General features: G+C 36.9%; 1 protein-coding gene across 1 annotated transcript in view; it reads left to right on the top strand.

The window, feature by feature from the left end:
* The window catches only part of LOC150085164 (huntingtin-interacting protein 1-like), a 637041-nt gene that overhangs the window by 267053 nt on the left and 357357 nt on the right, over positions 1–12631 (top strand). The window contains exon 17 of the mRNA XM_090373855.1: positions 4671–4739. Coding sequence (XP_090229981.1) covers positions 4671–4739 — 69 coding nt within the window. The remainder of the gene's footprint in view (positions 1–4670; positions 4740–12631) is intronic.

Raw genomic sequence — 12631 nt, 5'->3', positions numbered from 1 at the left:
ACAGTGATTGACACGATTTTGGTGGAAAACTAATAGACTGGACTTTAGAAAATTTGCTGTTGTTGACCACTGGAATTATCTGCCTTCCTGCATGGTTAAGATTGCCAGTCTGAAATTTAAGGGGCAGCAGGATTATTTCCTGTTAGGTAGGAGTTATCTAAGAAGGTAGGAGTTATTGGATATTATGACTAATATGGGATTCCCAATCCATATAATTCAGCTGATTAAGTTACTATGCTGGAACAGGAAGGAACTGTGAAAACCAACATGGGAAACACAGGCTTTTCAAAATTGGTAATGGTGTTGTTGGGCAGGGCTGCATTTTGTCACCTCACCTTTTTAATGTTTATGCATAAGATATCATGATGTGTGAAGCTTTGGAAGATGTAGACACTGGCATCAAAATTTGGTGGCAACCTTCGTTATGCAGATGATACTGTGCTAATTTGCAATTCCAAGGACCATCTTAAAGAAACTTTAAGGAGAGTTTGTGAAGAAAGTAAGAAAAAGGACTGTTTCTGAATGTGCATAAAACTAAAATTATTGGGTTCCAGTAAAGTGAGGGTTAATGGGTAAGATGTCAAAGAAGTTGATAAATTTTGGCAATTGCCAAAACATTAGTCATTGATCTGATGAAGTTATGGAGGGATCAAGATCTGCCCCTAAAGATGAAACTGAGAATTATTGATTCATTAATTTTTCCAGTTGCCACTTATGGATGTGAAGGATGGAATCTGAAAAGAGTTGACAGGAAGAAAATTGAGGCATTTGAAATGTGGTGTTATAGGAGAATACTGTATATTTCTTACCTTGATCGAAAAACAAATGAGTGGGTGTTGAATACAATTGGCAGGCCTAAAATTCTTCTTCATAGCATCAACAGAAGAAAACTCAAATATTTTGGACACATAGCAAGAAGGGATAACTTTCTGTTGAAGAATATAACAGAAGGAAATATCGAGGGGAGCAGAGGAAGACCTGCAAATAGATGGGAGGATGAGATCAGTGAACTTTTGGGTATGACATTTTGCAATGCTGCTAGAACACAAGATTGATGCAGTTGGAGGAATTTGTTGGTGGCCACAACAGCTCTTCAGGGAGCTACATGACTGGAAGAAGAGGAGTTGTATGAGAGTAGATACATGTCCTTGTATAGATGGACAAGGTTCCCCCTCAAACACCCCCTCCCATCTGATGCCCTGTCTTCTTTATTGCATTGTTTGGCTTATACTAATTTTCAGTTCAGTTGAAATTGCTTTACCAAATTTTAAATACAAAATCTATATATATAAATAATGTCTTGCTTAGAGGGTTTAGCAAGCAGACGTATCTTGGTGGTGCTCTTCCTAGTGATTACAGCGAACTACAGATTAGAAGGTATTAGTGGAATAGAGTAGGATTACAGAGGTTTGAATATTGCTTTTAAATAATTTATTTAGTATATTGTAAAGTTTAGCTTGATATTAGTTTTTTTTTCCTGTAATAGTTTGGTTTTTATAATATTATAAATATGATTTTTAAAAATTACTTTCATTGATAATTAGTAAATTTTACAATGGTTGTAAAATTTACCAAAATCACTGAAAAAACTGGTGCTTGCTCTCGAGAATAATGTAACTGGGGGATTATCAGAGACTCAAGACTCTAGTAACCTACCAAGTGGTGCACTCCCAATTTGGGCCCCAGAACAGAATAACCAAGTGCAAACTAATATTGTTCAAAAGGACTTGGCTCTATTAGGATATGCCATTGTCGGGGAAATGGAAAATATTTTTTTGTAATAAGAATAGGGGGACTAGAACCAGGGTATGTCTGCTGGGAGCAACAATTAATGATGTCACCAACAGATTGCCATATTTTGGGGGGAGGTAAAGAGAATATTATTATTCATGTGGGGACTATTTATATTAAACATACATGATCTGATGATTTGTTAGACAAATATAGGACCATACCGAAGAAATGCGAGTTATGTCATGATGTATGTGTCTGCAATTCTGCCCAGGAGGGATCATATGCTGAAAGCTTGTGGATTAACTCAAGACTTGGTCTCTGCAAGGCTTTTAGGGGGAAATTTTTATCAGCTTGGCCCACATTTGTAGGAGGACCATCTTAAAGAAGAAGGTAGGTAGATACCTACCTTCTTCTTTAATTATCAGATAAATACATATGGATATGTATTTATCTGATAATATTTGTCAAAATAATGCATGCACATACCTCAAGAGTTCTTGTTTGTTACCGCAACAGAACATATTAGCAACATGTACTGAGGGCAGAAACGTTTCAAATGAGCACTAGCTAATGCCAGGGCAGTGAGCTTAAATAACTTTAAGGGGTGCAAATACATTGCAATTATGGGATAGCTTTAAAACATTAATCACAGAAGCCTTGAATGCATATATACCATTAAAAAAATTCTCTGCAAGGAAGATTCCAAGTTGGATTAATAATGAAGTTGCCAGATTACTTGAGCATAAAAAGATGGCATGGAAAAGTTACAGAGCAATAAAAAGTACTGAAGCCTATAATAGCTACAAAGTGATCTATAATAGTGCCACAGAAAAGGTTAGGCTGGCAAAGAGTGGGGATAAGGAATTCTTTGCATATATAAATGCAAAAAAGAGAAGGACAAACCAGATCGAACCCTTACGTATTGGATGTGCGATAGTATTAGTATTAGATACCCCAGGTGATGTTGCAGAGGAACTCAACAATTACTTTGCATCAATATATACAGAAGAAAAACACTTTATTTATAAGAAATTATAGGAGTGAAGTTGAAAAATGTGTAATTAATGATATTAAAATTAATGAAAAAACTTGAGTGTACAGGCCAGTACAGCTTCTGGGGTTGATGGCATATACCCTATAATCTTAAGGGAGGCAGCAAGTGAGTGCATTGAATCATTGAGGCTAATTATGAGAGCATCACTGTACTCAGGAGTGATTCCGTTGGATTGAAAAAGTGTCTATGTATCTCCAGTACATAAGGGTGGTTCTAAGAATGAAGTTTAGAGTTGAAGACTGGTCAGTCTAACTTCAGTAGTAGGGAAAATCATGGAGGCATTGATCAAAGGTGAAATTCAGAATTATTTAGATAGAAATGAAATTCTGAAAGAATCTAAGCATGGCTGTGTAAATGGAAAATGATGTTTAACAAATCTGGTTAGCTATTTTGACAGGGTTACTCGTGAGCTGGATTTAGGGAATAATTTCAACATTGTTTGTGTTTGGATTTCAGCAAAGTGTTTGACTCAGTCCCAAATGTGCAGATACTTTATAATCTGGAACAGGTTGGAATCACAGGGAAAATCCTTAGAAGGATAGCAGGATGGCTTCAGGACAGGAGGCAGAGGGTTGTGATAAATAGTTATTCCTCAGATTGGGATGATGTAAGAAGTGGGGTTCCCCAAGGATCAGTATTAGGACCACTCTTGTTTTTTATTTTCATAAATGACATTGATGAAGGGATGGAGGGTGTGATGTCTAAATTTGCAAATGATGTAAAGATTGGTAGAGCTAATGATTACCGCCAAGTAGAGCTTCTTCAGCATGATCTAGATAGACTTCAGGGATGGTCAGAAAAATGGCAGCTATGCTTTAATCCAGCAAAGAAGGTATTAAGGTATTACACCTGGGGAACAGCAACCTCCAAATAACTTGTACACTTGGTGGAGTTGAACTAAAGTGAGTAGCGGAAGAAAGGGATTTAGGAGTTGCGATATGATTAGACACGTTCTTCGAACATTGTAGACAGGCCGTCTCATCAAAGGCCATGCTGTCTTATCAGTTATTTATCAAACATTTACTAGTTGAGATAAGGATGTCATAATCCCATTATATAAGGATATTGTTAGACCACACTCAGAATACTGTGTTCAAGTATGGAGACCGCACTAAAAAAAAGACACCAATCATCTTTAAAGGGTCCAAACAAGTAACTCGTTTGGACCCTTTAAAGATGATTGGGGCATCCATATGAGGAAAGATTTCGAATATGTGGTTTGCACAGCTTGGAAACTAGGCACCCTAGAGGAGACTTGATTGAGGTGTTTAAAGCTCTGAGACGCATAAGTAAAATTAATGAGGACAAAATTTTCATGGTTTTAAATGATTCTAGAATTAGGGGCCATAAATACAAGTTATAAGGGAAGATGTTTAAACTGGCTTGCAGGAAGGTTTATTTTAGCCAGCAAGGTATAAATTACTGAAATAAGTTACCTATATGGGAGGCTGACAGTTTGGGAAAATTCAAAGGTCAGCTGGATAGTTACTTACAGGAGGAGGGAAATGCGTAGATTGTCTATTTACTTTTCTTTATATTAATTATTTATTTTTAAAAATTTTCTTCTTATTATTTTATTCTCTCTCTCTCTCTTTTCTTCTTTTTTCTTTTGGTTAGTGCAGCATAAGCCATAGGCTTCCTTGCACCATGTGGCCATTGCTAATACCATCTGCTTAACTTTCTTGACCATACCAGCTGTTTCCCAAAACATGGAAATAGTAGGGTAAAGGCACTTTATTTGTTAGTTTGTTTTGTTTATTATTCATTAGTTTGTTAATTTCATTAAATATTTTGTCTAATGTATAAATATTTTAACTGTATGTAAATTATTGCTTGTAGCACTGAATTTTCAGTTTCTAACTTCATGGAGGTTTTCTTTCAGAAAGCAGAAGTTGATAAGCAGCTTTCAGCAACAAAGACAACTATGGAAGAAATTCAGAAGGAAAATAGAGTAAGGTATTCCATTTATTGTATCATTAATCTTTTTAGAAAATATTTTCTTGTATCTTATTAATTTATTTTTACCTTGCAAATAGGTGTGTCAATGTTCTATTTTAATGTGATGGTTGAATGGAATATTTAAACAAAATTCTGTCTGGTGAATGATTAAAATAAATCTTTGCATTCTTTATTGCTTCATTTGTGTAATTGGATTGATTCCCATTGTCTTTGTGAAATTTAACCGGGATAATTTCTTTTCTAGTATCTTTTCTTTTATTTTATAATCACTCAACTCTCAGTTACTGTAGGCTGGGTCCCAATATTCCCAAGCATAAAATCTTTTTTGTACCTGAAGATGTTTGTAAAATTGGCAATATCAGCAGACTAGTTCATTTGCAACCTGATACCATACCTCAATACTGCTATTGTATTGTTAAGATCAATTTGGTCATTATGGTTCATGAAAATAATTCTTAATAAAAACTGTTAGCCAAAGTAATTTAATAATTTTTATTAATAAACAAAGTTCCCATTACCCAGTTTCCATTAAGAAGTAACTTTATTCTCAAACAATTTGTACTTTTTTTTTTTTTTTTTCATGAAAACCCCAAACACAAGAGGTATTAGAACCTATAGTACTTGGGTTGGAGGCTGAGAAGACGAACGAAGATATTTGTTGACATTAGACTTCAACTTCTGTAGACTAATTTTCAGGAAATACGTATGAAGGAAGGTTATTTCAGAAAACGGCATTTGAATGAATAAACGAGGTTTATAAAAGGTTGGTTCTGTGATTTTGAAGTTGGAGAGTAAATGGATGTTGGCTGGTGGCAGCACGTGTTCGGACTGTTTTGAAAGAGAGAGAGAGAGAGAGCAGGAATTATAGAAGCCAGTTCAGAAGAACAGTGCTCATGGAAGTATCTGTAGAAAAGGCATGCAGCAGAAATGGTACATCTATGGGACAGAGAGGAGTCAATAATTAACCTAACTGCCCTCTTCTGAATAAAATCTAGAAGCCTGAGAGAGGTTTTGGGGGCACCGCCCCAGATGTGGGAACTATATTCCATTGTAAGGTGGATCTGTGATTTGTACAGAATGAACAGCTAATTGGAAGAAAAGTAACGCCAAGAGTGAAAGAGAAAACCAAGTTTTTTTTGATGCAGAGAAAGCAATATTTGTAATGTGCTTGTGCCAAGAGAGATTAGAAGTCAGGCTAATCCCCAAAGATAAGCATAGGAGCAGAAGAATCTTTTTGCGAGATATAGGACAAGACTGAGTTTTAGAAGGATTGAAACCAACTAAGTTGTCTTTGCCCCACTGGAGAATTACCTGGAGATCGGAATTTAAAGAATTGGTAATGGATATTCGAGAAGTTGAAGCTGATTGAGCAGGGCAAGGTTTTTCAAAATGGAAAGTGAATTGCAATGTGCTATCATCAGCAAAACTATGGATAGGATTTCCATTCAATGGAAGAAGGTCATTAATATACAAGAGGAAAAGAGTGGGGGAAAGAACTAAACCAGCATTAGTGGAGAAGTTAGAAGACAGAGCCATCTACCATCACCCTCAGTGAGCGATCAGAGAGAAAACTGGATAACCAATTATAAAAAACAGTTGGCAAACCATTAGAAGGAAGCTTGTTTAGAAGACCTTTATGCCAAACACGATTGAAAGCCTTTTGAGATGTCAAGAGCAACTGCTTGTGTTTCACCAAAATTTTCCATTGAATTAGTCCATAAATGTGTAACGAAGTCAGAATATCACCAGTGGATCGACACTGACGGAATCCATACTGGCGATTGTTGATCAGATGGAAGGTTTCTAGGTAGTTTAAGATTTGGCGGTTAATTGATTTCTCCATTACTTTAGAAAGAATAGAAGTAACTGCAATGGGATGATAATTGGATGGGACTTATCACCCTTTTTAGGAACTGGCTGAATATGAGCAAATTTCCAAGCAGAAGGAAAAACACCTTTGGAATAAAAAAGTGAAAAAAGGTGGCAAAGAACAAGAGTAAGTTCAGAGCACATGTTTTGAACACAAGTGGAGAAATACCATCAGGACCTGGAGCTTTCTTTAGCATAGAGATTCGTCAAAATCCTTCTGACATGCTTTTGACGGAAGACCACAGGAGGCATTGATAGGAGCTTGTTGGGAATGGCGGGAGGTGTTTTACCAAGATCATTAATACATGAGTTGGAAGAAAAATGGGATGCTAGCAGGTCAGCTTTATCCTTGGCTGAAGTGACAGAGATAGGCAGAAGTTGTGGCCAATAGGTTTGACAAGAGACTAGAATGCTCAGCTACCATTAGGGCAAGAATCAAGTTTTCTACTCTTAGCTTGTTCGAAATCAAGTTTGGACTGATTAATGACTGCTTTAATTGTTGCAAGCACTGGTGTAGGCCGAAAATGAAACTGAAGAATTGGAAACAAGCCAATTACGATATGCAACATTCTTCTCTTGAACAGCCTTAGCACATTTATTGGAAAACCAAGGTTTAGATAAAGGACGAGATTTTAAAGTGGAGTGTGGAATAAAGGATTCCATTCATGCAAGAATAATTTCACTGACAAAATCTGAACAAACGTTGACATCAGAAGATTCAATTCAAAAGTCCGACCAAGGAAATTAAGAAAAAAAATGTCGCAGGTCATCCCATTTTGCATTCTTGTAATGCCAAACAATACGAAATTGGGAATAACCATGCGATAAAGGCTCCACTGAAGAAGAGATAATCACCAAGTTGTGATCTAAAGGTACCTAAAGTACCACTCACTTCGACCGTGTACTTAGAAGGGTTGTTTGTGAGAAAAAAGATCAAGCACGTTGGCTGTATGGTTAGGATTGTCCGGTATTCTTGTAGGTAAATGAAAAATTTGTGCCAGATCATTAGAAATTGCAAAAGTCTCAGCATCTCGACCAGCTGGGTTGGTGTGATGGGAAAACGGAAGCCAGCTGGAGTTGTGAAAATTAAAATCACCAAGGAAAATTAACTCACTGTTAGGAAAGTTGGGCTGGAGAAAGTCAAGTTGTAAAGAGAGGAAGTCCAAGAGCTCCAAGTGACTTGTGGAGTTCGGAGAATGGTAGAGACAACAGATGAATTTTAAAGGATGAGGTAGAGAGATTTTAAGCCAGAGAAGATTGAAAAGAGGAGATTCCAAATTACCAAGTCTCTGATAAGGAATATTGGAACAGATATATGCACAAGTACCACCTTTGAGGCGAAAGGAATGACACAGCAAATAATTTGGGCAACTGAGATGAGCAGTAGTTGAATTAACCGATAACTGATATTCTGTCAGAAAAAGTACATGGGGTTTAGCAGACTGCAAGTGGAAATGGACATCATTGAGATTAGAATTGAGACCATGTATGTTTTGAAATGAACTAGGAAGTGTTTGGGAGGTTTAGATCTTTTCGCAGATAAGCTTACTCTGTTAGTTTGACAATTCATGGTGTATTCAATAGTAAGAAAAAGTGGGGGGACATGCTGTATGTAGTAATGAAATTTTTGGATATGGCGTACACATGGTAAGAATATACCCAGATCCTTGACGTAACGTGGCCTCGACAATGCCCCCCCCCCCCGCATACACTCTACTCGGACTCCCTCTAGTCACTATCTGGCAGAGTAGAGGTAGCAAGATTATACACTAGCTGATCCGGAAGCCTCCTAAAGAGTTACCAATAATTTCGGTCCAGTGTACTAACTGGTGGCTGGCCTGCGAACACCGTTTTAAAGTTTTACTCTTGAAATGCAAGGAAGATTGGATATCGCCATGATGTTCATCATAACCTCAAAGTCATCAGTCATACTGTATAAGGGCAGAAATGGGGAAGAGTTGACCTGAACTTAGCTCTGGAGACTAAACATGTGATCTGAGGTTCCACCACTTCAAGCCTTCAATAAGCAAAGTGGTGGTAGATGACTCTCACCGGTTGATGAGAGTCATCTACCACCTAGTGTTGCCTGATAACACTGTGGGGCGGCATTCCTCCATGTGGTGTGGGCGCCACACCTCGACCCCTGCTTATGTTGGTTCAAATTGGGTGGTCACCCGCAGTGTGCTTGTGCATGGAGGTTATACCCAGGTTTACTAACAGTCCCACCATTGTGAAGGTGCAAGCAGAGGATTTGGCTGTCACAGACACCATCCAGCCTTCATCAAAATTTGGTCTACACGACTTGATGTCACCTGAATATCCATTCCATCAGTGTTTTAGACTCCCAGGTAGCCAGTACAACTTGTCTTGCATATCTAAGAGAATGTCTGTGACATTCTCAAGGACCAAGTGCATCAGTCCATGATAATTTATAATCATACTACATCTTTCTTCTCTGCCATTCAGGTCATCATTCTTTTGACATACATTTTGGTTTACAGTGGTGTGTCTTTGTTGATATTTAAAGTTTAGTATCTTCTAGAATGAATTAAATTAAACTTAAAATATTATGATTGTACCAAGCTTTGTATTAATTGTACAAAATTGTACAAATATTGACTTTGTAATATAGATTATCTGAATTTTTTAATAAACAAAAACTATATAGAAAAGCATATCCTGTAGTAGAGAAGCATGTGCTTTGTTATAAGTGAGAAAAGTTTATATTAACAAGATTCTACTGCAGTCCTCTTTATGAAATCAAAATCCTTTTTTATTTGATGGTAGTTATTTCCATGGATGAGTCCCAGATTAATGTTGGGATCAATTCCAGCGGGTGGTTCTTTTATTTGCAAATTCTTAATATTTGAAGGATCCTTATTGATAACAAAAATCAAGAATATTGTTTTCTACTTTTGGCCTCTGTGATACATTTATATATATATATATATATATATTTTGACCCCAAGTACAGAAAATTATTGGAACCTGTATTGCTCTAGGTGTTTTATTTACCTGTGTGCAGGTTGAAGATTTGGAAGACAGAAGATATTGACAGTGGACTCTTGAATTTCTGTAGATTATAATTTTCTGGAATATAAATATGATGGAATGTGAGTGAGGGCTGTTCCAAAGAACAGAAATAGAAGAGATAATGAGGAATAAAAAAACGAAATTTTGTGAGTTTGGAGTTGAATTTAATGGGCATTGATTGGTTGAGGTATATGTATTCAGGCTGATTTTAGAAGGCTGTGTTGGAATTGCAGATGATGATTCACAATAGTGAACGTGGAAAATATCTGCAGAAAAAGTGCAGCAGAAACCGAAATCTGTGTGATGGAGTGGTGTGGGGGATTGGGGAGGTTAATTATCTGATTTCCCCTCTTTTGGATAGAGTTTTAGAGGTTTATTGAGTTGTTCTTATAAACATTACAACATACAAAATCAATTTATAGATTTGCACAAGGTCAGTAAACTATTTAGAAGAAAAAGAATGCTGATAGAAAAACAGAACCTAGTTTTTCCTTAATGCAGTGAAAGTTGTATTTGTAATATATTAATGTCAAGAAAAGTTAGAAATCAGAGCTGTTTCTAATAAAGATATGTGATTGTGTCTGGAAATCTGAGTTTTGAAGATAAATGCGGGAACAGCAAAATTTTTTGTGAGAAATGAAATTGGACTGGGTTTTAGAGAGTTTCAAGTTAACTAATCTCTCTTCTCTCTACTAAAGAATTACCTGGAGATCAGTATTTAAAAAAGTAGTGGTGGGTATTCAAGAAAATTATTAAATCTTGCTGCAACCATTGAAGCTGAATAATTAAAGAACTTTATTAAAATTATGGAAATAAAATATATTTAAAATATAACGATTAAGAGCATAAAATACATAAAAAATAATACACCCTAATATCTTTCAGAGTGATATGCTCTTTATTAGTTGTTGAAAGAATGATAAAGCAGCTAATCACTATATAGCAGGACAATGCAGAAATGAATCGAACATGACAGATATGACTCTTTTCAACCATGAATGGCTAAAAACACTCACGCATGTGCAATATATTTGTCAGGCTCCAGGGAAATAAAAATAACAAAGAGATCTAAATTAGCCACTGCATAAGCTAATTGAAATGCTTAAAGTGCTGCAGGATAAAATCTAGTCTCTCATAGAAAGAAAGAATTTTGAAAGTTATGAAAACCTCTTAGTTTTCAATATCGTCCTCACCCCACCACCCTTTAAGGTCAACACACTTTCTTGCATGATCCACTAGCTTTTGTAACCTGCTCAACCTGATTTTGACTTAAACCAGTTGTTGACTGCATCCCTCACAGCATTGTTACTGTCAAATTTCTGTCCTTTCAAGTCTTTTTTTTTTTTGGATTTGGAAATAGTCCAATAGAGCCAAAACTGGTGAGCAGCATGGATGCTGTAATAGCTCAAACCCATAGTCACACGATTTTGCTTGAGTCACAAATGCTATGTGCGTTGATGCATTGTCTTGATGCAAGATGACTCATTTGGCCAATTTCCCTCAACTCTTAAACGTCAATTCCTCTTGGAAACATCTCAATAGGATAAAATAATACTCAGCATTGATAGTGACACCTCATTCCAGGAAATCAACTGTTATCACTCATTCTGCATCCCAGAAGACAGATGCCATGACTTTTCCAGCCAACTTCAGTACTCTAAACTTTTTAGGAGGGTGAGAAGAGGGATGCTTCTACTGTTTTTTTTTTTTTTGTTTCAGGGTCAAAATGGTGTACTGTGTTTCATCCATAGTGATATAGCACTTCCACAACTTTCAGAATCTCATGACAGCACCTCATTCTTTCCCGCTTCTGGTCTGCATTCAGTACTTTAGGGGACCCAACTCGAAGAAATCTTCATTCCTAAAACATTGACCACAGTATATTGTGAGCTCATGCATGGAGATGTTCTCAATCTGCTTCATTGTTATTCTGCAGTGTTGCACAATCAGGTCATGAATGGCATCCACATTTGGAGGTGTCTCCAATAACAGGCCACATTTGGAAGTGTCAACACAGTAACTTTAAATGAAAGTACTCACTGGCTGCTTTATTCTTTCACCATCTTCATTCACTTTCTGCTTCAATGCCATTTTAAAGGAGAAGAATATAGTTACAATATTGTCTTTCACGAAAACCTTCTTGAACTATATTGGGCAGCATGAACTGTCCTGGCAGCTTGTCTGTACTGCTCAGAGAATTTCATATCTGACTGTACAATTACACGTCTTTTCATTTTCCTCCACCCTGAGTTATTAATGTACCACACAGTTAATACATTAATCTGGGATTACTACTATTACCCATATGCATACGTACATATGTCAATGTTAAACATCAGTTACCATTTCTTAGCCAATCTGCCTTTTATAGATATTGTTGCATTGCATACCTTGATTACTGTCATTAACCACTCTGCCAACCTTTGTATCAACTATCAACTTCAAATTTTGACATTAAACTTGATATACCTTTCACAATATCATAGTAAATATATTAAACAATGGGCCTGGCACTAAACCCTGCAGGACGTCACTAATAACATTGGTCCATGAAGAGTATCATCAGTTGATAACCACTCTCTGTCTTCTCTCAATCAATTTGCCCTTAATGTCACACTGCAGACGACCTTCGTATTGTTGAAATCCCTGCCAGACCATCCTACGTGGACATCTGTTTTTGAGTCATGTTGGGAAAACCTGTACAATATCCGTCAGACTGCCAACCAACCTTTTGGTATTCGTGTCCAAGAGCTACTCAGAGTTTAACATCATGGTAGACAAGGTTGCACAAACAACAAAAGAAACTCTTCCACCCTGGCATGCTCATACCCCATCATGCGACTTTTCCCTTAAGAAATGGATAAATCTGAGACTCCATCATCTGTCTACCAGCAGCTGTATTCTGCACACCGAGCTGAGCACTGACTTCCTGCCGGTTTACACAGACGGCTCGAAGTCTGAATCATGCATAGGATCTGCTGT

Source organism: Mastigoproctus giganteus, chromosome 5 (assembly GCF_048544385.1).
Source record: "Mastigoproctus giganteus isolate SK-2022 chromosome 5, ASM4854438v1, whole genome shotgun sequence".
NCBI lineage: Eukaryota > Metazoa > Arthropoda > Arachnida > Uropygi > Thelyphonidae > Mastigoproctus > Mastigoproctus giganteus.
The sequence above is the reverse complement of the archived record's forward strand: the minus strand, read 5'-3'. Positions and strand labels throughout refer to the sequence as shown.